At 35.8% G+C, this 24061-nt stretch overlaps 1 protein-coding gene and 1 non-coding gene across 3 annotated transcripts in view; one reads left to right on the top strand and one right to left on the bottom strand.

Moving 5' to 3' along the window:
* DSE (dermatan sulfate epimerase) overlaps positions 1 to 24061 on the bottom strand; it is a 54444-nt gene that overhangs the window by 1960 nt on the left and 28423 nt on the right. Inside the window, exons 2-4 of one of the 2 annotated variants that reach the window (XM_049771353.1) lie at positions 17258 to 17511; positions 12803 to 13042; positions 3715 to 3922 (exon numbers count right to left, since the gene is read on the bottom strand). In XM_049771353.1, the coding sequence (XP_049627310.1) occupies positions 3715 to 3922; positions 12803 to 13042; positions 17258 to 17511 (702 nt within the window). Of the gene's footprint in view, positions 1 to 3714; positions 3923 to 12802; positions 13043 to 17257; positions 17512 to 24061 lie in introns of those variants that run through there. The other variant, XM_049771354.1, reaches the window with a different exon arrangement.
* Positions 19498 to 19604, top strand: LOC126008512 (U6 spliceosomal RNA). Its single transcript, XR_007495839.1, has one exon. It is a non-coding gene; the product is annotated as a U6 spliceosomal RNA (small nuclear RNA).

The following is a 24061-nucleotide window of genomic DNA, read 5'->3' as shown; positions in this document are numbered from 1 at the left end:
GAACAGATGAATGGACAAATAAATTGTGGTACAGGGGCCAGAGATATTATAGAGAATAAGGATATTGCAAGAAGATGATCCAATTTTGATCCTCAGCACTTCATATGGTACCCTGAGCACCACAAAAAGCAATTCCTGAGCAGAACCAGGGGTAATCCCTGTGTACCAATGGGTTTGGTTCTACAGCAAACAAAAAAAGAAAAGTTGGGATTTATCTAAGCAATGAAATATCACTTAGCTATAAGAAAAGACAAAAATCATAGAATTTGCTGATAGATGGAAGATGAATGGAGAGTATTATGCTGAGTGAAGCAAGTTAGAGAGAGAGGGACATATACAGAATGGTCTTTCAAATGTGACATATAAAGAAGTATAGTAAGGGAATAAGAAATGGTCAAAGGTAACAGAGCTTGAGAACTGGTCTACAGGACTGAGCTTACCATAGCAGGGGATATAGGAGGTAGAGGGGGACACTAGTGAAAAAAGGGTATTGGAACATTGCACACATGAAAATCTATCATTTAACAGTATTATAAATAATGGTGACTAAATTTTTTTAATGGTAAAGTCTAGTAAAATCTAGAGCTTGGAAGATAGCTCGAAAAACATAGTTAGTATACGAGGGCTTTGCTGGAACCAAATGGTTCCTCATGTACCACTGGGTGTGTCCTTTCCCCCCCACAAAAAGTAATGTTTAAAATTTTTGTGGTTTTAAATGTAATTAAAAGTAATGGTAGAAACTTAAAAATTAAACAAAAGGAAAAACAAAACAGTGATTCCACATGGTAATGTGGCTACATAAACTCACAAATTATAGCTAGGACAGTGGCATTGTTGTCTGTATTAGGGAATATTTCTGAAAATAGTCACTGTGTGATTTGTGTGTGGAGGGAACCCTCTTGGCAGAAAGGAGAAGTATATCCATACAACTTTTGATCCATGGAGTTTGAATCTATAATAACTGAGTTGCAATAACTACATATTAAGAATTTAAGAACTTCATCATCTTTGCAACAATCCTCAGAGACAATGAGAGGAGGGCTGGAACTTCTAGCTCACTTCATGAAGCTCACCACAAAAAGTGGTGAGTGCAGTTATAGAAATAACTACACTGAGAACTACCATAATCATATGAATGAATGAGGGAACTGGAAAGCCTGTCTAGAATACAGGTGGGGGTGGGGTGGGATGGAGGGAGATTTGGGACATTGGTGGTGGAAAATGTTGCACTGGTTAAGGGGGGGTGTTCTTTACATGACTGAAACCTAATCACAATCATATTTGTAATCAAGATGTTTAAATAAATAAAAAATATACTAAAAAACAAACAAAACATATACACAGAAAATGTATATTATATCTTAATTGTAATTTAAAATCGCATATTTTGTTATAATTTTAATGTAAATCTTAGAATTTTAAAATATTAAATATTCAAAAAGAGGTGTTTATGATAACCCCCCCCCAAATTTAAGAACTTCAATTCAATGAGTTGGATACAAAAAAATCAATAAGCATTTTATCTGAATTTCTTGTTAAGTGGCTCCTATTCTAAGGATCTTCTTGTTAGGATTTGCACACTAAAGGCTTGATCAGTACTGTTATTCAGAAAATACCAAAATTAACTTATATAGAATTAAAAATCACATATTAAATTAAATTTAATTCAAAAACAGCATCTAAGGATATATATATGCAAAAACATTCAGGACATATAGAACCAGGGAGATAGTACAGGGGGCAAGGTAAGACATGGATTTGATCCCCAGCACTACATATGGTCCCCTGAGCATTGACAAGTGTCACCCCTCAGCATAGAGCCAGAGATAGTACTAATAGGTGTGGCCCAAAAGCCATCCACTTCCCACTAACACACAAAAATAAATTCAAGAACAATCTAATATGGTAAGATTTATATCTGGGGCTATCGATGTCTAATTCAGATCCAAAAATGTTGTTTTAATATGTAGTTGATGATAAGCACTTCAAACAATACTCTCATTTTCATGTTTTTATCAAAGTAATACAATAATATCAAACTATCACCTTGATTACAAGATCATTTAAAAAAAACAGGAGCTTCTGATTCAGAAAAGCTCTCAAAAACGAAATTTATGATTGTTTTTCTCTGATTAAGATAATTTGCATCTTTTTCTTTCTGTTTTTTGGACCACGAGAAGTGTTATTCAGTGGATACTTCTGCAATGCTCAGGGGACCATATGCAGAGCTGGAGAACTAACTCAGGCCTTCAGCGTACAAAGGATACTCTCTAGCCTATTGAGCCATTGCTCTGGCCCAATGTGTTTTCACATGTTCAGATAGATTCCAAATGAAAAAAGAAAAAACAAGATCTATATTTTCAACTCTCAAATACTTCTTTCAAAAGTGAATCAATGACCTATGGCAGAGTTTATCTTATTGATGTTTTATTTTAGTTTTGGTAAATGGAGCATTATTTGTTGTAGAGGTAGTTTCAGGAAATTAGAAACTGAATATATTTGAGGTCTACTATAATGCTAGCTTGATTACTATGATTTAACAAATAAAGATAAATTGGCTATCTTTTTATCAGTTTTTAGTCAGCTTATATAGATTCCTATAAAGAAAGTTTTGATAACCAAGTTATAGTCGGTGTTAATCTGATTTCTATTGTGAAATAAACAGAACTCTCTTGATTGTTTATTATGAACAAATAAAAACACTGTTAAATAATTACTTCCAATTTCTTGGGATCAGGAACTGCTATATATTAATACATTTAGCTTATCTGTGAAAACAGCTCTTAAAATTGTTAGATAAACTATATTAGTCAAGTTACAACTTGATTTATTTTTATCTAAAGTGTTTAATTTTAAAACAATAATAAAGAGAAACTATTAAACCATAACAGTTTATTTGGTGTTGAATTCAAGCTTCAATACCTTAAAAAAAATCAAGGATTCATGATCAGCTAGTTCCCTGTAATTTTTATTTTAAAGTATTAGATGCCAACAGTATGTCTGGCAGTACTTTAAAAAGAAAACCATGGTTGCTACTTCGAGGCTTAAAAAATTACATTTGTTATTATACTGTCAAATAGTTTTAAGTAGTTTTGAAATTTTAATAGCCTTGCTATTAGGTTATAATGCTCCATTTACCAAAACTAAAATATTTTACCTTTATTATTTTCTGATGTGATCATCAAAATACCCTAGTCAACATTTTGGGGTTTTCTCTTTATGAATTAAAAAGTGATGTAAATTTGGGGCCAGAGCAATGGTGCAGCAGTAAGGGTGTTTGCCTTGCATGCGACTGACCCAGGACGAACCGGACTTCGGTTCAATCCCCAGGAGTCTTATATGGTCCCCCAAGCCAGGAGCAATTTCTGAGCACATAGCTAGGAGTAACAACCCCTAAGCATTACCAGGTGTGGCCCAAAATGAAAAAAAAAAAAAAGTAAATTTATACCTACAAAATAATATGAGACATCTCTAATACAAGAAAAGCAAAAATAAAAATGAAAGTTCATTAGATATTCTGTAGTCAGAAATGTGTCTAAAAGAGTTTCTAATGCTGTGGTAGGTCATTAAAAGGAAGCTGCCAAGTACTTAAGTGGCACGGAGAAAAGATATAAAGCGTTTCTAATTAATTTTTAAGTGCCAAAAAAGCCCACAAAAAATGCAAACTGTCTTCTGGGCACAAGTTTTCTTTAAAGCTAGACTCACGTGTCATACCAGAGAAATTCTGTGTGAAGAGTGCACCAGCGCTGCCCTTTGGATGGGGTCCCTGGACCTTCCAGCACACGACTCCTTCTAATTTGGTCAGCCAGCCAGTTACCACTGCCATTACGCATGACAAATTTATCCAGGAACACTAATTGGCTTTCTGGACCATAAAACCAGTTATAATTTGAGTCTGCAATAGCCACTGTTCTTTGGAATCCTGGGGAAAGAGGTTTGACAGAATTAAGATAAACAAGAAAATACAGGACCATAAATATCTAAATAATAATTTTCAACCCTGGTTGAAAAATAGAATCATGTATTTTAGATGAAATAATAAACAGGGGCCAAGGAAATGCATCATGAATTTGATGGTTGGATATGGCTGTCATGATCCAGATTAGATTTTTTTGATCTGAAGCACCAATGCTTCTGAACACCGTATTATAGATCTAGAGAACCCCAATATTGTTAGGCATGGCCCTGGCCCTACAAGCCTCTGGGCACTACTGGAGTGGTCCAGGTAGTCCCCAGATGGTATCCTTGAACCTGATCCAAGAATTTCCAGGGATGATCTGAAAATTTCCGAAATGGCTTGTTTTACTCTCCTATTCCCACCTCCTTCTCTGAGCACTTGCTTGCTCACTTGCCCACACACAACCACAATACTCACATTCCACCCAGACAATTTAATCTAAAGGTATCCCACATATCTTATGTGAAAATTTGTTACGTGGCAACATGTTTTTGGTAAAAGAAATGTCACAATTATTAATGCTTAATATGATGTATATATACAGAGATTATACATATATTGCCCACCTTGCTCCCTTCATTACTTTCTAATATCTATGCTGGGAATAACTACTTACAAAGTTATCTGAGCTATCCTATTTTACTAGGTGAGTTCCTGAATCTGAACCAGATCTCCTGGCAAAAAAAAATATCATTTTTATACACCAAGATAACATGACAAAATGCTTTTATTTGGCATACACATAAAGTGGAAGTTCAGTAGTTAGAAGAGAAACTGAATTTCTATAGTAATAAAAGAGTTTTTATAGAAGATCCTGTCAATCAGCAAACATGTCTGGAGCCTGCAGTTGGTCTCATGACAGTATGGTTCAACAGTGGAGACACCCTGTATCTCATAGGGAATTTCCTTTCTAATTTCCTCAATACTTACTATGCCTATAAAAAAAAATGCCACTCCAGCCCCCCTTATTTTATTTTTATTTTTATTTATTTTTATTTTAAATTTATATGTATAACTTCTAAACAGGAGCTCCCACCCACTTGTTTATAATTTTTTACACAACCACAGAACATAAATCAGCTTGTTCTGCCTTATATTTATATGTCTTCCTACAATTTGAGGGAAAAAAGTGGATAATATCAGGGGCAAAGCAATTTCATAAGCATTAAGTGGAAATTAAAAAATGATAAAGCCTAAATACACAACGCAAAGTCAACAATAATAGAATCAAGAGAACCAAACTACAACAAGCTATACACAAAAGGGAACTGTTACACTAGCAGTCAAGGGGACTAAGGGTAGATGTATGCTGGGAACAATGGCAGAAAAAGGTCAACAATGGTGGTAGGAATTGACTTAATTCACTGTTATTATGTACCTTAAATATAACCGTGAGAGACTTGTAATTCACATTGGTCTCAATAAAAATTATATATTAAAGAAAAAGAGTATCTTGTCTATATATTGCTGATAGTTATGGGAGAGAGAGAAAAATGCAAAAATCATAGTAGACGAGTAAAAAATAAACAAAAGCAGGCAAGGAAATGACAAGAATGACTCTGGTATTTTTTTTTTTTTTTTTTTTTTTTTTGGTTTTTGGGCCACACCCGTTTGACGCTCAGGGGTTACTCCTGGCTATGTGCTCAGAAATCGCCCCTGGCTTGGGGGGACCATATGGGACGCCGGGGGATCGAACCGCGGTCCGTTCCTTGGCTAGCGCTTGTAAGGCAGACACCTTACCTCTAGCGCCACCTTCCCGGCCCCAGACTCTGGTATTCTTAAAGAGGAAAATGGAAAAAGTGTGGCTGGACAAGAACAAACATTATTAGAATAGTAAATAGAGAAAAAATGAGAAACATTGTTCAAACAGAATCACTGATTCTGGGGACCATGTTTGCCATGGACACACACCTTGGATCCTGCACTATTTCTTTAGCTCCTGTATCTTTTTTTCTTAAAGCTAGTTTTCTTTTCTTTTTTTTTAAAAAAATATTCTGACCAAAGTTAATAACAAATCTTTCACAAAATATTTGGTTTTTGTTATGTTTTTTTTCTTCCTGTTTCTTTCTTTCTTTCTTTTTTTTTTTTTTATCTTCTTCCAGTAGAGCTAGTTTTCTTAAAAGGCTCAGTTACACAGGAAGAAATTACGGATTTGTCGGAATTAATTTCTCAGTTAATTTCTATACTATTTGCTAAAATAAAATGGCTTTAAAAAATACTAAACTTGGAATCTACGCCTGCCCAGTGGTGCCTGACTGTGAGAAACTGTGAGTGCTGCCTGTGTGTGTTTATCTCCTGTCCTGTCTCCTGAACCTCTTGGGGGTGGGCCGAAAAGGGCCCAGAAAATTTGCTCTCCCAGAGGCTCATTCAAGGGCCAGAACGCCAAGGAACTGCTTCCAAATGTGAAAACTGGCTATACGCAGTACTTTACAGAAAGCAGGTCCCCTGTTTGTGACATCAGGCTGGGAAAATCTACGAAAGGCCTGCCCAGTGGGGCCCAACTGTGAGAAACTGTGAATGCTTCCTGTGTTTGTTTGTCTCCTGTCCTGTCTCCTGAAGCCATTGGGAGTGGGCCAAAAAGGGCCCAGTAAATTCGCTCTCCCAGAGGCTCCAGAGAGCACTTAGCTGTGCTTCACTACTCGGCTGTGCACTCTTTCTAAGGAAAGAATGCCACTGCAACAAGAAGAAAAAAATCACACTAAGAACTGAGCTGGATCACTAAAGCCAGCATCTCTCTCAGACTGTCTTCTCTGCTGCGTGCTCATGCCACGGAGGGCTCCCCTTCCTTGGAGGCAAGATGACCCACCCAGAAAGGGCGGAGCGAGAGGAGCTTGGCCGCACACATCATTTAGCCAATGAATACCACCACAACACGTAGAAAAACCCACAATATAAGTGTGACAATGGGGAAACAACACAGGCCAGCATCAGACATAGAAAATGAAGATGACAATTCTGATGACCAGAAAACGACCAACCAACTAATCAATCTCTCAGATAAGGAGTTTAGACAAGAAATATGAAAGATGCTCAAAGAACTCAAAGAAAACATGGATGGAGTTAAGTAAACACTAATAAGAACCAAGAAAATATGAAGACAGAAATCACAAAACACCAAACTGAAATAACAGGTCAAAAACAGGCCTGAAAAACTCAGTAAACGAATTAAATGGCAAAATGAATACACTCTCACACAGGCTAACAGAAGCTGAGAATAGAATTGGTGCTGTGGAAGATGAGATACATAAAAACTCCATATAGTGGAAGAGATTGAAAAAAAAACCTTAAAGAAAATGAATAGACAATGTAAAAATTAGTCAAAGAATGTGAACAGATGAAAATAGAAGTCTATGATAAGCTCAACAGAAAAAACTTACGAATAACTGGAATCCCAGAGACCCAGGAAGAAAATTTCCAGGAAGAATCAACGGTCAAGAACATCATTAAAGAAACTTCCAGAGCTAAAGAATATATGCGATCAAATCCTGCATGCCCGAAGAGTACCAACCAAAAGAGACTCCAGAAAAAAATACACCAAGACACATCCTAGTCACAATGACGAATCCCACAGATAGAGACAGAATTCTGAAACCAGCAAATCACAAAGGGAAATTACATTCAAGGGATCATCCTTGAGATTTACAGCGACCTGTCATAAGAAATACTCAAGGGCAAAAAGCAGTGGTGGGACAAAGTGACAAAACTCAATGAAATGAATGCTTCACCTAAAATACTGTACCCAGCAAAACTTACTTTCAGGTTTGATGAAAGAATACATGGTTTCACAGACAAAAAACAGCTCAGAAACTTTACAGACTCAAAACCAGTCTTAAGAGAAAAACTGAAAGACCTAATTTAAGACAATACTGACCAAAAGACACACTAAATTTCGATATAAAGATGCATCAAATCACAGGACAATTCTTTCTCTCAACGACAATGCACTAAATACACCAGTTAAGAAACACAGAGTGGCTAAATGGATCAAAAAACTCAATGTAACTTTCTGCTGCTTACAAGAAATGCACCTGAATAGTCAGAACAAACAGACTCACAATAAAAGGCTGGAGGAAAATTATCCAAGCAAATAACACCCATAAAAAATCTGGAGTAGCCATACTAATATCAGATGATGCAAACTTTATACTCAGGAAAGTTGTAAGGAACAAAGATGGACATTTTGTATTAATCAAGGGGTATGTACAGCATGAAGAAATCACTCTCCTAAACATATAAGCACCGAATAAGGGGCCAGCAAAAATTTTAATACAGTTGTTGATAAATCTCAAAAATAATATCAATAACAACACAATAAATGTGGGGGACCTCAACATGGCTTTGTCAACACTGGATAGGCCAACCAGACTGAAACCCAACAAGACTATACTAAACCTGAGAAGAGAAATGGAAGAAAGAGGCCTAGTAGATATATATAGGACACTCCATCCCCAGAAACCTGGATACACATTCTTCTCCAATGTACATGGGACATTCTCCAGGATAGACTACATGCTGGCACATAAAACATACCTCCATAATATCAAGAGGATAGAAATTTTGTAGGCTACCTTCGCTGACCAAAATTCACAATTATTTGTGAATTCCAAAGGGACACAGAAGAAAAACTTTAAAACCTGGAAGTTAAATAGCCTCATACTGAATAATCAGTGGGTCCGAGATGAAATCAAAATGAAATAAAAGGTTCCTGGAAACAAATGACAATAAAGACACAAACTATCAGAACTTATGGGACACAGCAAAAGCAGTATTGAGAGGAAAATTTATAGCTTTGCAAGCACACATCAGAAAGGAAGAAGGGGCCTACCTGAATAGCTTAATAACGCAGCTAGTAGATTAGAAAGTGCTCAACAAAAGGACCCAAAAATAGGGAGACAGAAGGAAATAACAAAGCTGAGAGCATAAATCAACGAAGTGGAAACCCAGAAAAAAATCCAAAAGATCAACGAAAGCAGAAGTTGGTTCTTTGAAAAAATAAACAAGATTGATAGACCACTGACAAAACTAACAAAGAGAGAGAGAGAGAAACTTGATAACTCGTATTAGGAATGAAAAAGGAGAGATCACTACTGATATGGCAGAGATTCAATGGGTAATCAGAAACTACTTTGAGAAACTCTATGCAACTAAAAATGAGACCCTGGAAGAAATGGATAAATTCTTAGACTCTTATAATCTTCCACAGTTGAATGAAGAGGATGTAGCATATGAAATTAAAGCGATAATCAAATATCTGCCCAAAATCAAAAGCCCAGGCCCAGATGGATTCACTAATAAATTCTTTCAAACTTTCCAACTACCAAACCGGGCAAGACTCTTCATGAAATTGAAAAAACAGGACCACTTCCAAATAGCTTTTATGAAGCCAACATCATCTTGATACCTAAACCAGACAGAGATGCTACCAAAAAAGAAAATTACAGACCAATATCGCTGATGAATGCAGGTGCAAAGATCCTCTACAAAATCCTGGCAAATAAGATTCAATGCCTCATTAAGAAGATCATCCACTACGATCAAGTAGGTTTCATTCCAGAAATGCAAGGATGGTTTAACATCCGTAAATCTATCAACATAATACACGACATCAACAACAAGAAAAATAAAAATCACATGATCATATCAATAGATGCAGAGAAAGCATTTGATAAAATCCAACACCCATTCTGGATCAAAACTCTCAGCAAAATGGGAATGAATGAAACCTTTCTCAATATAGTTAAGTCCATCTACCATAAGCCAGTGGCAAATATTATCCTCAATGGAGAAAAACTAAAAGCCTTCCCTCTCTGGCACAAGACAAGGCTGTCCTCTCTCACCACTCTGATTCAACATAGCACTGGAAGTACTGCTATAGTGATTAGGCAAGAAAAAGATATCAAGGGAATCCAGATAAGAAAGGAAGAAGTCAAGCTCTTGCTGTTTGCAGATGACATGATACTCTACTAAGAAAACCCTAAAGACTCTACCAAAAAGCTTCTAGAAACAATAAACTCATTTAGCAAGGTGGCAAGCTACAAAATTAACACACAGAAATCAATGGCTTTTCTATCACCAATAGTAATAAGGAAGAAATGGACATTAAGAAAACAACCCCATTCACAATAGTGCCACACAAACTCAAATATCTTGGAATCAACTTGACTAAAAATGTGAAGGACCTATACAAAGAGAACTATAAAACTCTGCTCCAAGAAATAAGAAAGGACATGCAGAAATGGAAGCACATACCCTGCTCATGGATTCGCAGGATTAACATAATCAAAAATGGCAATACTCTCCAAGGCATTGTACAGATTTAATGCGATCTCTCTACAGATACCCATGACATTCTTCAAAGAAGTATATCAGGCACTTTTGAAATTCATTTGGAACAATAAACACCCTAGAATAGCTAAAGAAATCATTGAGGGGCCCAGAGAGATAGCACAGCGGTGTTTGCCTTGCAAGCAGCTGATCCAGGACCAAAGGTGGTTTGTTCGAATCCCTGTATCCCACATGGTCCCAAGTGCCTGCGAGGAGCTATTTCTGAGCAGACAGCCAGGAGTAACCCCTGAGCATCGCTGGGTGTGGCCCAAAAACAAAAACAAAAACAAAAACAAACAAATCATTGGGAAAAAGAATATGGGAGGAATTACTTCCCCAACTTTAAAGTTTACTACAAAGAAATAGTTATCAAAACAGCATGGTGTTGAAAGACAGGCCCTCAGATCAGTGGAATAGGCTTGAATACACAGAGAATGTTCCCAAGACATATATTCACCTAATTTTTGATAAAGGTGCAAGAAATCCTAAATGGAGCAAAGAAAGCCTCTTCAACAAGTGGTGTTGGCACAACTGGCTAGCCACTTGCAAAAAATTGAACTTAGACCCCCAGTTAACATCATGTACGAAGGTAAAATCCAAATGGATGAAAGACCTCGATATCAGACTGAAACCATAAGATACATAGAACAACACGTAGGCAAAACACTCCAGGACATTGAGACTACAGGCATGTTTAAGGAGGAAACTGCACTCTCCAACCATGTGAAAGCAGAGATTAAAGATGGGAATATATTAAGCTGAGAAGCTTCCACACCTCAAAGGAAATAGCGCCCAGGATACAAGAGCCACCCACCGTGTGGGAGAAACTATTCACACAACACGTCATCAGATAAGGGGCTAATCTCCAAAATATACAAGGCACTGACAGAAATTTACAAGAAAAAAACATCTAATCCCATCAAAAAATGGGGAGAAGAAATGGACAGACACTTTGACAAAGAAGAAATACAAATGGCCAAAAGGCACATGAAAAAATGCTCCACATCACTAATCATCAGGGAGATGCAAATCAAAACAACTATGAGGTACCACCTCACAGCACAGAGATTGATACACATCAAAAAAGAATGAGAACAAGCAATGTTGGTGGGGATGTGGAGAGAAAGAACTCTTATCTACTGCTGGTGGGAATGCCGTCTAGTTCAACCTTTATGGAAAGCGATATGGAGATTCCTCTAAAACCTGGAAATCGAGCTCCCATCCGATCCAGCTATACCACTCCTAAGAATATACCCTAGGAACACAAAAATACAATACAAAAATCTCTTCCTTACACCTACATTCATTGCAGCACTATTTAGCATAGCATGACTCTGGAAACAACCAAGATGCCCTTCAACAGATGAATGGCTAAAGAAACTGCGGTATATATACACAATGGAATATTATGCAGCTGTCAGGAGAGATGAAGTCATGAAATTTTCCTATACATGTATGTACATGGAATTTATTATGCTGAGTGAAAGAAGTAAGAGAGAGAGAAAAACGCAGAATGGTCTAACTCATCCATGGGTTTTAAGAAAAATGAAAGACATTCTAGCAATAATAATTTTCAGACACAAAAGAGAAAAGAGCTGGAAGTTCCAGCTCACCTCAGGAAGCTCACCACAAAGAGTGATGAGTTTAGTTAGAGAAATAACTACATTTTGAACTGTCCTAATAATGAGAATGTATGAGGGAAATAGAAGGCCTGTCTAGAGTACAGGCGAGGGTTGGTCGGGGAAGAAGGAGATTTGGGACATTGGTGATGGGAATGTTGCACTTGTGATGGGTGGTGTTCTTTACATGACTGAAACCCAAACACAGTCATGTATGTAATCAAGGTGTTTAAATAAAATATATAAAAAATACTAAACTTTTCCTCTTAATTACTAGTTGTTGTCTTTCATTTTGAATCCTGTTTGTATAGATTAGAAGATAAAAATTAAAATACAAATGAGAAATTATCAGTTATCATACAAAGGAAAATTAGCATTGATCATAAATGCTTTATTCTGTTTGAAATCAGAAAAATTTCTTAAAAGTAGTGTAAGTTTTACATAAAGAAAAATAAAAATACAGTGGGGAAAGTGCTTGCCTTGCATGCATATAGTCAACTCCGGTTCAATGTCAGCACTACATATGATTCCTGAGCATCGCCAGGAATAATCCCTGAGTACAAAGCACACCCTAAGCACTGTTGGTATAGCTCAAAAACTGTCTTGCTCACCTCGAAAAAAATAAAATGAGGTAAGAATTATAAATAATAATTTTTTCTGTTCATGCTCCAATACTTCTCATTAACAGTCAAAATGTTCTGGCTAAATACAATTGAATTGTTTATTAATTAACTATAATTAACTAAATACAATTGAATTTCTTGAATTTTTAAATTAAATAACAAGTCCTTTTTAACCTTAAAAGGAATCAAATCATGCATTTTTTTTCCTGGACTAGCCCATTTTCCTTGTAAGAGAACATTGTAATAGTTAATACTTTTCACTATGATTCTTGATATACCTGGCAAGATGGTTCTATACATAAATGCAAAATGTTGCTTAAGCCACGGATGGCCAAAGTGGTTGATGTCAAAGTGCCTTTGAACAAGAAACATGTACTGAAACAGGGATCTAGTGGTGTAGCTGCCATATGCAACACCTTCATAGAGGGAACCATCTGTCACCTCTCGGAGCAAGACCAGAGACTTCTCCATGATGGTTAGAACTTGTTTGGTCCACAAGTAGGCTTCTTGAAGATACCCTAAAAGATGAACACAGTATGTGAGGATATAATAAGTAATAAAATTACACCTAAACAAAACTCAATGATAATTGTAGATTAAAATATAAAAATAAAGCAGAAAGTCTACTCTACAGATGTTAACTGAATAGTTTATATTAGAGACTGTGTTTGTAAATCTCACTTATCTGCATTATAATATTCTGCTTATCCAGATTTGTGATCAGCCCATGATATATATATATATAAATTCAGCAATTGTTATTTATTAAAGATATGCCTTCAATGTATAGTTTAGAGATCTCTTTTAAACTTAAATTGCATCACATCTCAGATTACAAACTACTAACACTCCAACAGCAAGAAAAGTTATGTGTTTAAAATTTGTTAACATTTCTAAAACATCATTATTGAAAATATCTTGGAAGATTATTACTTCAAAAAACTTTCATCATCTGTATAGGATTCATAGCAAGCTTTAACTACTATAAAGACTAAGCAGATTGTATTCAACTTCTTAATCTTTAAAAAAACAACTTTTCATCTCTGTCTGGGATTAAAGATTCCCCAGTAGAGTGAGCCCTGGAGTGACACCTGAATAGTAAATATCAAGATATTCAGAATCTGCCAAAAATAAACTAAACAAATATTATCATCCAAAGTACTTTTTCTACTTCATGTTTTTGTTTTGGGGCTGCATCCAGCAATGTTCAAGACTTATTCCTGGCTGTTCATTCAGGAATCACTCCTGAGTTGCTTTGAGGAACTATATATGCTGAGAATGGAACCCAGGTTGATCAAATGCAAGGCTTACTACCAGCCATACTATCTCTTTCAGGCCTTCAAGCACTTTTCCTTATTCTTTACCATCTTTTTTGAGGCACTATGATTTACAATACTTTAAAGAATACATTTCATGCATATATTGTTCCAACACTACATCATCACTGGAGCGCCCAGTTCATTCTACCAGTGTCCGATAGTTAAGCACTTTTCCAACCTGTCAGTTTTTAATCTCCCCACCTAAAATGAAAACTTAAAGCTTTTAAATAAAATCCTTTGACTTGGAAATACTTTTTATGATTCTTGTAAAACTAGTAATCAGTGAAACAAAACAAACAAAAACACCCTTCACATAGCATTTGTAATTTACACAGCACTGAAAATAATCTTACCTAATCCTTGTCATGACAATTATATGGTATTCCAACAGCAAAGGAGGTTTGACTTGCGAAGGCCTCTGATATATTATTATTAATTATTATTAATAATGAAATTTTGATCTTGGGTCTTTAGATTCAAGGTTTATTTCATTTACTTATTTAAAACACACAAGCTCTGAATTTTAACGCAAATTAAAATTAAGCTTACTACCTTCTAATGGGGTAAAATCTTGCTTGACTACTATAGTTGTTTGCATGTGATTCTCAATGCTAAATGTTCTAATACGACCCACAAGGTATGTGAGGGGCCGGGAGGACCAGAATTCCAACAATCCCTCCCTGGTTTTCAGCCTCATAAGAAAGTCCAGCCTACGTAAGTTTTCAATTTCGTCTCATGGGGGCAGCAGTGCTTTCAGGTTGGGCTGTGCAGAAGTGACTATAACTCTTCTTTGTTTCCTGATTCATGCCATCTATGCACCTTTTCAAAGCCACCTAAAGAGAACTGTTGTTTTAATTCAAACTCAATTGTTTTCCTAAATTCAAATTCAATATGTTTATATTATATGTAACCATTACTTCATGATTACCTTTTATTGCACACTTTGATGCTACTCTTACTAGTATAGAGTGACAGAAACATTTCACTTCTATCCAAACATTTACTTTCATCCAATTTATTTCATATACTTTCATGTAATTTTGTGGGCCCTGATAGGGTTAGAAGAACAGAAAGTAAACTGTAATTCTCCCACTTCTATGAGTTTTGTGAGTCTACTGAAGCCTCAGGCATACACTAAGTATCTACAAAATTGGCCTAGAGAAGGTGAAACTATTTAATATTGCTAAAACAGCTCCAAAAGTTAAAGTGAATGCTCCAGGAAGCTGGACATTAAGGCTAAATATTAACTGATATAAGCAAGACCTGAGATTTTACCCTTTTTTCTGCCCACTCTTTTTCTGAATCTGTATATTGTTTATGTGGGGATTTCAGAAAGGGGCTTCCCAGAGCAACTCAGAAATGTAATCAGAAAATTGATGAATGTGAAAACTCTTGCCAGAGAACAAATTTAATTCTATTTGAAGCATCACTTCAGATGCCTGCTTATTAACTGGAACAATTTTATCCACAGAGAGTGGTTAAATAAGTTATATTCCTGACAGTAAAGAAATAAGCATTTATTTAAAAGAAGCAAAACCATATTAGACTAAAGTTTGAAGCACTTAACTAAGATCTTGTTCATACTAAGGTTCTTGCCATCATTTTATGACAGTCCTTGGGATTTCTGAATAATCTAATGGATTTTTCATAAGGTTTTAATTTTAATTCTTTAATTTTTTTGTGAGTGTAAAGAGCAAAGTAAAAATTCACCCTCATAATTAAGCTATCCTTAAATTACTGCTAATTTCTACTCTCAGAGAAGCAACAAAATAGAGTGACAAGAAATTAAATTTGAATTTGGATGAAGTGAGCTTATATTTCACTTTCCTTAAGAGGTACATGTGAAAAATAAAATGTAGACAAGGCTTAGAACCTCTAACCTGCTCATTGTTTGTTTATTTTCTTCTAAGACTGTATTTAAATCTATGGCTGATGTGTCAAAAAATTTTTTAAATCAAGTAATATTTTTATGCTGGATAATCTGTAAAATTCAATTCTAATCTATACTAATTATTTTTGGAAATATAATACTAAATTATTTCAGATTTACCAACTCCATGCATCTAACTTAGCATTCTGTAATTCATTGTGATTTTAGAACTTTTTTCTTAAATGCAACTTTATTATTATATTATGTAATATGATATAATAAATAGAAAATTTCTTCTTAAATGTGATATATTTATTAAATTTATTATTTATTTAAATATTATTATTATATCATTATTTATATATATTTATATCATTATTTATTATATATTTATTTTATTTTTTTATATTATTTATTTTATATATTATATATGCTTTATATTATTATATTATTTATTATATATCATTATTTATATGTCATATTTATTAAATATGATATATTATGTAATATGATATAATAAATAAAAAATTTTCTTAAATATAATATAATAAATAGAAATTTTTTCTTAAATGCAATTTTATATTCATATTCATATTATGTAATATATGTATATATGTGTATATATTCAATTCATATTATGTAATATGATATAATAAATAGAAATTATGTAATATAATAAGTCAAAGCAATCCACAAAAGTCACTTTCAAATTTCATCTGAATCAAGATGGGGAAACAACACTATTACATAGGCCAGTATTAAGTCCCATAAAATTATGTGGTCTGGCCCTGGTACATGATGGAATGGACCATTATATTTCTTATGAGCTGATTATAGTTATGATTCATAAATAATGTTATAAAAATCCAATGTTTCTGGCAGTGATAGTACAGCAGTAGGGCATTTGCTTTGCACGCGGCCAATCCAGGACAGACCGTGGTTGGATCCTGGGTATTTCATATGGTACCCCAAGCTAGGATCGATTTCTGAATGCATAGCCAGGAGTAACCCCAGAGAGTCAAAGGGTGTGGCCCAAAAATCAAAAAAATATACTATGTTTCTTGTAGAATAAAGGTTCCTCTTCTTGATCTAAATATCCTATATTAGAAGTTTTGAGTTTTTAACAAGAAAAAGTATTAAACAGAAGTATACTGATGCACATCTATGTATGAGTCATATTTTCTCCAAATAATAAGCCACCTATTGGGTATTAAAAAATCCTATTTATCCAAGCTTGTCTTTACAGTCAGATGCTCTGGAAAAGTAAATAGTCACCACTCACCTATCCTGAGCAATCAAAGTCAGAATTAAATCATAAATAATTATAATCATAATTAAGTCATAACTCGATAATTAAATAATGTAACTGGAAGGAGATGTCTCTCAATTCTCTATGAAATGCCCTGGATATTTTTCATTTCATGGATTTAATTAGGATAAAAGTATGAACATGTTCTAAAGATACTAATAAAAATTCTTTGTTCACACATGGCAAATACAAATAATACTAACTTGGGCATTTCCTTGACTTTGTTCACACATACCTTGATTCATCAAAACCAGGCTTCCTGTGAGCAAAGCCATGCAGTTGGTGGGCTGATGGTTGTGCAGGTATTGAAATCCCCATCCTCTCCTATATGAAGTTTCATACATATAACCCGAGGCATTGGCAATCACTTCAAGAAACTTTTCTTGTTGTGTCTTGCTCAGGTAATTGTATAAGAAGTCATAGGCAGTGGCAAAACCAACCAGGGAGTGAGCAAGCGGGACTTCATCCCAAGGAGCATCTTTCACCAACCTACAGAGAAATATAAGCCACACAAATAAGTACAACAAGGCTTACAGCTTTCATCACATTTTTAAAGTGTCTATTTCCCAAAACAAAATAACACACTGAAGATATGATTTAGGGGTTTTAATGACAACAAATCAATTTTTCACCATGTTAGACACAGTACAAAATTTGTTTAATGTGCAGAATTGATACTTTGGTTTCTCCAGCTTCTGACGACATCAAGATACTGAGAAATTTTCCACTTTTACTCTAGATGAAAGGTACAATTATATTTTAAGAAATATAAAATACATGACATAAAGGAACAGAAAAAAATCTTTGTCATGTTCATGTAATTAGTGCTCACCCTACCTTTTATCTGCATAAGAGATCCTTAGTTCTATCCTGATAATTGCCTTGCTAAAAATAAAAACAAGGTGTTGGAGAAATAGTACAGGGATTAAGGCACTTGCCTCACACATGTCTGATCCTACTTTAATTCCTGGAACTGCTTATAGACCCTTGAGCACTACCAGCAGTGATTCCAGAGTGTGGTCTTATTAGAAAGGAAGTTAAGAAAAAAGGTTATCTTACAGTGAAACCTATGAAATTAACCATAAAAACCTCCCCAAGTGTTTGGGATGTATTGTAGTACTTTCTAAGAGGGGAAATAAATGGTGAGAGTACTGTATTCTGAGAGGGGGAAGAGAGATATCAATTGAAGATTAAATTAAAATTTAACATTTCTAAGTCATGAACCTCTTGCATTCTAGTGAAGTCTTAGCCTCTTTCTCAATGAGTTTTAAAATTCTTTTATGGATGGCTGGGTTTCTCCAGGCTTTGGCTTCGAGAGCACTCCTAGTGGTGCTTACCACATGTAATGCCTTGGAGCAAAACTGGGTCAGGTGTTTAACTGACTGTGTTATCTTAACTAAAGTCCTATCTCCTCATCTCTGTTTTAAAATCTTAAAACATAATACTTAGGAGTATAGGAAATCTATTACTTTTGAAATGTAATTATGCATACATATTTTATTATGTGTCTATAAGGTATAAAATAATATTTAAAACAGGAATAGCTGACACTATTTTAAATAGAAGGCACACACACACACACATATATACACACACAGCGCCACACCCTCCCCAATACTCATGCCACCTACTAGTAAAGCAGTGCTAAGGACTGAGGACCACCAGGCTAACGCTGGTTGTACTGAAAGGATCATGATGTGCTGGAGTTAAATTCAGGACTGCACATATGCTGTCTGTGCTTAACCACTTGAGCCATTTGAACATATTTTTTAATTAATATGTGTTTTAATTAAATCACAGTGAGAAATAGTTGTTCATAATAGAGTCTCATACAATGTTCCAATATCTGTTCTGTGACCAGCACTTTTCCCACCACCAAAGTTCCCAGTTTCCCTATCCTACTACATCACCTGTCTCTATAGCAGACATTTCCCCCCACCCCTCTCTCCCTCTCTCCCTCCCTCCTTCTTTCCTTTTAAGCACTGTGGTTTTCAATAAACAGTTCTACAAAAGAGTTAGCATGTATATCACTTTACCTCCTTTCAGAACCAAGTTAGTGTCCAGAATGATCATTTCCAACTATCATTGCCTTCTCTGTTCTAATTTCACTCCCATCCTCTTTGGAGCAAGCTTCCTAACATGGACTAGTTGTCCTGGTCCTTATCTCTACTATCTTGGGAATAATTATGTGCATACTATTTTGTTGGGGGGGGGTTATATACTACAAATGAGTATTATCATTCTATTCTTGTACTTCTCCCTCTGGCCCATTCACTTAGCATAATACTCTCCATATCTATTCATGTATAAGAAAATTACATCCATGTATAAGTAAATTCCATCACTTATTTTTTCCTAACAGCTGCGTAGTATAGCACTGTGTAGATGTACCATGATTTCTTTACTTAATCATCTCTGCTCTCAGGCTCATGGGTTGTTTCCAGATTCTGGCTATTGTTAATAGTACTGCAATGAGTGCTCACTTCGGCAGCACATATACTAAAATTAGAACCATACAGAGAAGATTAGCATGGCCACTGCACAAGGATGACATGCAAATTCGTGAAGTGTTCCATATTAAAAAAAAAAATAGGGGCCGGGCGGTGGCGCTAAAGGTAAGGTGCGCCTGCCTTGCCTGCGGTAGCCTTGGACGGACCGCGGTTCGATCCCCCGGTGTCCCATATGGTCCCCCAAGCCAGGAGCAACTTCTGAGCGCATAGCCAGGAGTAACCCCTGAGCGTTACCGGGTGTGGCCCAAAAACCAAAAAAAAAAAAAATAGTACTGCAATGAACACAGGAGTGCAGAGGGCTTTTCTTCATTTGTTTTTTGTTTTGTTTTGTTTTGTTTTTGTTTTTGTTTTTTTGTCCCTGGGTTATTTCCAGAAGTGGTATTGCTGGGTTACATTGTAGCTCAATTTCTAGTTTTTTTGAGGAATGTCCACATTGTTTTCCAACAATGTTGGACTAGTCTACATTTCAAGCAGCAGAGAATGAGAGTCCTTTTCTCATTCCCACATCCTTGTCTGTACTGGTTTCTTATTTTTTTTTTGATGTATGCCAGTATCTATGGTATGAAATGATATCTCATTGTTATTCTGAGATACATCTCCTAGACCAGTGATGGCTAACCTTTTTGAGCCTGCATACCCAAACTGCCACACAAAACCAATTAATTTCCTCAAAAGTGCCAGCACATCAATTAAACCTTAATAACAAGATTTTAGTATCTGGGGCCAGTGAGGTGGCGCTAGAGGTAAGGTGTCTGCCTTGCAAGCGCTAGCCAAGGAAGGACCGCGGTACGATCCCCTGGTGTCCCATATAGTCCCCCCCCCCAAGTCAGGGGCAATTTCTGAGCGCTTAGCCAGGCGTAACCCCTGAGCATCAAATGGGTGTGCCCCCCCCCGAAAAAAGGTTGTAGTATCTAAAAACTATGCAGCACATGCAGTATATTTTAATTGTAAACCTTCCCGCATGCCAGTTGCAAGCACTTTGCATGCCACCGCTATCACGCGTTCCATAGGTTTGTCATTGCTGTTCTAGACGATTAAGGATGTGGAGAATTATTTTCATAAATCTTTTGGCTATCTCTATTTTCTCTTTGAAAAAGTTTCTGTTCATCACTTACCCTCACTTTTGTTGGGGTTAGATTTTTTTTTCTTGTTCAGATATTACAATGCCTTTATATCTTAGATAATAACCCCTTATCAAAGGATATTTGGTAAATAATTTCTCTCAATCTGTGGACAGTTTTGTAGCCCCGTTACAATTCCTTTTAGGTGCGAAGCTTCTTAGCTTAATGTAATCCTATTTGTTTATCTTTACTGTCACTTGCTTGAGCAGTGATGTTTTATCCTATAAAATGTCTTTAGTATCAACGTCATGGAGAGTTTTGCCCAAGTTTTCCTCTGTGTACCTTATGGTTTGAGATCTAATATCAAGATCTTTAGTCCACTTTGATTTGACCTTTGTGCATAGTGTTAAAGAGAGTTCTGAGTTCACTTTTTTACATGTAATTGAGCAGTTAACCCAGCACCACTTGTTGAAGAGGCTTTTTTTTTGCTCCACTTTGTATTTCTTAACCCCTTTATCAAAAGTCAATTGACTGCATGTCTAGGGGGCAATATCATAATACTCAAGTCTATTCCATTGATCTAAGGGTCTGTCTTCATTCCAACACCAGGTTGTTTTAATGACTATTGCTTTGTAATACAAGTTTTGGGGGGTTGGGCCACACCCTGTGATGCTCAGGGGCTACTCCTGGCTATGCACTCAGAAATTGCTCTTGGCTTGGAGGACCATATGGGACACCAAGGATAAAATCGAGGTCCATTCTGGGTCAGCCACATACAAGGCAAATGTCCTACCACTGTGTTGTTGCTCTGGCCCCATGATTTGTAATACAATTTAAAGAGTGGGAAAGTGATGCCTACCATCTTCTTTTTCCTAAGGGTTCCTTTAGCTATTTATTGTTCCAAATACATTTCAGGAGTGTTTGATCTACTTCTTTGAAGAATGTCATGGGTATCCATAGACAGATTGCATTAAATCTGTACAATACTTTGGGAATTATTGCCATTTTAATTATGTTAATCCTCCCAATCCATGAGCAAGGTGTATATCTTTATTTCTTTTTGTCCTCTTTTATTTCTAAAACAGCATTTTGTAGTTTTCTTTGTATAGGTCTTTCATCTTTTTAATTAAGTTGATTCCAAGATATTTGATTATCTGAGGCATAATTGTGAATGGGATTGCCTTTTTAATATCTTTCTTCTCTTTCATTATTTGTATATAAAAACGCCATAGATTTGAGTGTTAATTTTGCAGCTGACACTTTAATATACAAATCTATTATTTCTAGAAGCTTTTTGGTAGTGTCTTTAGGATTTCTAAATATAGTTTCATGTCATCTGCAAACAGTGAGACCTTGATTTCTTCCTTTCCTACCTGGATGCTTGAGATATCTTTTTTTTTTTTTCTGGCTGACTGCTATGGCAAGCACTTCCAGTAGCATGTTGAAGAGAAATGGCAAGAGGGGTCAACCTTGTCTTGTGCCAGACCTTAGAGGAAAGGCTTTTAGTTTTTCCCATTTTTCCAATTGAGTATATTTGTAATGGGCTTGTGGTAAATGGCCTTGATTATACTGAAAAAAGGTCTTTCCATTTCCACCTTGTTAAGAGTTTTTATCATGAACGAGGGTTGGACCTTGTAAAATGCTTTCTCTGAATCAATTAACATGATTGTATGATTTTTGTTTCCTTTTGTTGATATGATGTACTACTATTACGATGACTGAATTGCATATATTAAACCATCCTTGCATCTCTAAAATGCATTTTACTTGATCAGGGTATATGACCTTTTTGATGAGCCTACTGGATCCTATTTGCTAAGATTTTATTGAGGATCTTTGGTTCTGTGTTCATCAGGGATATTGGTCAGTATATTTTTTTTTTCAGCATCTCTATCTGCTTATGGTATCAGGGTGATGTTATCTTCATAGAAACTATTTGGGAGTGTTTCTGTTTCTTCAATTTCCTGAAGAGTCTGAAAGGGATTGACTGTAGGTCTTCTTCTTTTTTTTTTTTTTTTAAGGTTTGAAAGAATTCACTAGTGAATCCATCTGTGTCTGGCCTTTTGTTTTGGAGAAGTCTTTTGATCACCATTTCAATTTCCTCAATAGTGATAGGTATGCTCAGATATTCCAGATAATCTTGGATCAAACTTGACAGGATCAAACTGGAGAGGAGTCCAAGAATTTATCTATTTCACCCAAGTTCTCTCATTTTGTACATAAAGTTTCTCAAAGTAATCTGATTACCCTTTGAATTTCTATAGTATCTATAGTAACCTCCCTCTTTTCATTTTTTTTTTTTGGTTTTTGGGCCACCCCCTGAGACTCTCAGGGGTTACTCCTGGCTATGCACTCAGAAATCCCTCCTAGTTTGGGGGACCATGAGGTGCTGAGGGATCAAACCGTGGTCTGACCTAGGTAAGCCGCATGCAAGGCAAATGCCCTACTGCTGCGTCACTGCTCCGCCCCCGCCTTTTCATTTTTAATTTGATATTAAATATCTCTTTCTTTGTGAGTCTTGCTAGTAGTTTCTTGATCTTCCTTATTTTTTCAAAGAACAAACTATTGCTTTCATTGATCTTTTGGATTTGGGGAGGCAGGCAGTTCGTTAATTTCTGCTCTAAGCAGAAATTATTATTATTTCTTTCTGCTCTAATAATAAAAATTATCATTATTTCCTTCTGTCTGCCTAGATGTGTTCATTTTCTTGAGCATTTTCCAGCCTTTTAAGGTGTGCCACTAAGTTATTTAAATAACATCTTTCTTCCTTCTTGATGATGAATTAATAGCAATTTATAAATTTTCCTCTTAATGTATTTTTGTTGTATCTTACAAAATTCTGATAATCCATGTCTTCATTCTCTTTTGTTTACAGGAATCTTTTGATTTCCTCTTTGATATCCTCTTTGACCCACTCACTGTTTGTCCAGTAGTGAGCTGTTTATTCCAGGTGTTAAAGACTTATTTTCTGTGTCTGCTGCTCCAGCTGCTGCAGGCAACAATCCTTTCCCCTTGACATGCTCTTGTTTAGGAACACTCCACTTTTTATGTAATTGGTATAAACTTATTGAACTTAAAGTTTGTTTTCTACATAACAGTGATAATAATACCAATCATCCATAGGACTTTTGAAAATTATAAAACATAAGTAAATAAAAAGTCAGCATCTTCATAATAGCTTTTTTTTTTTTTGGCTACACCCAGTGATACTCAGGAGTTATTCCTGACTGTGCACTCAGAAATCACTCCTGGCTTGGGTGATCATATGAGACACTGGGGGATCAAATTGCTGTCCATCCTAGACTAGTGTGCACAAGGCTCATGCCACTGCTCCGGTCCCTTCATCATAGATTTTTATATTTTTATGAGTAATAATTTTTAAATAAAAATATGTAATTACACGGGGCCGGAGAGATAGCATGGAGGTAAGACGTTTGCCTTTCATGCAGGAGGTCATCGGTTCGAATC

This window comes from Suncus etruscus, chromosome 4 (genome assembly GCF_024139225.1).
Source record: "Suncus etruscus isolate mSunEtr1 chromosome 4, mSunEtr1.pri.cur, whole genome shotgun sequence".
Classification (NCBI taxonomy): domain Eukaryota; kingdom Metazoa; phylum Chordata; class Mammalia; order Eulipotyphla; family Soricidae; genus Suncus; species Suncus etruscus.
Note: the sequence above shows the minus strand (reverse complement) of the source record. Positions and strands in the feature narration are given on the sequence as shown.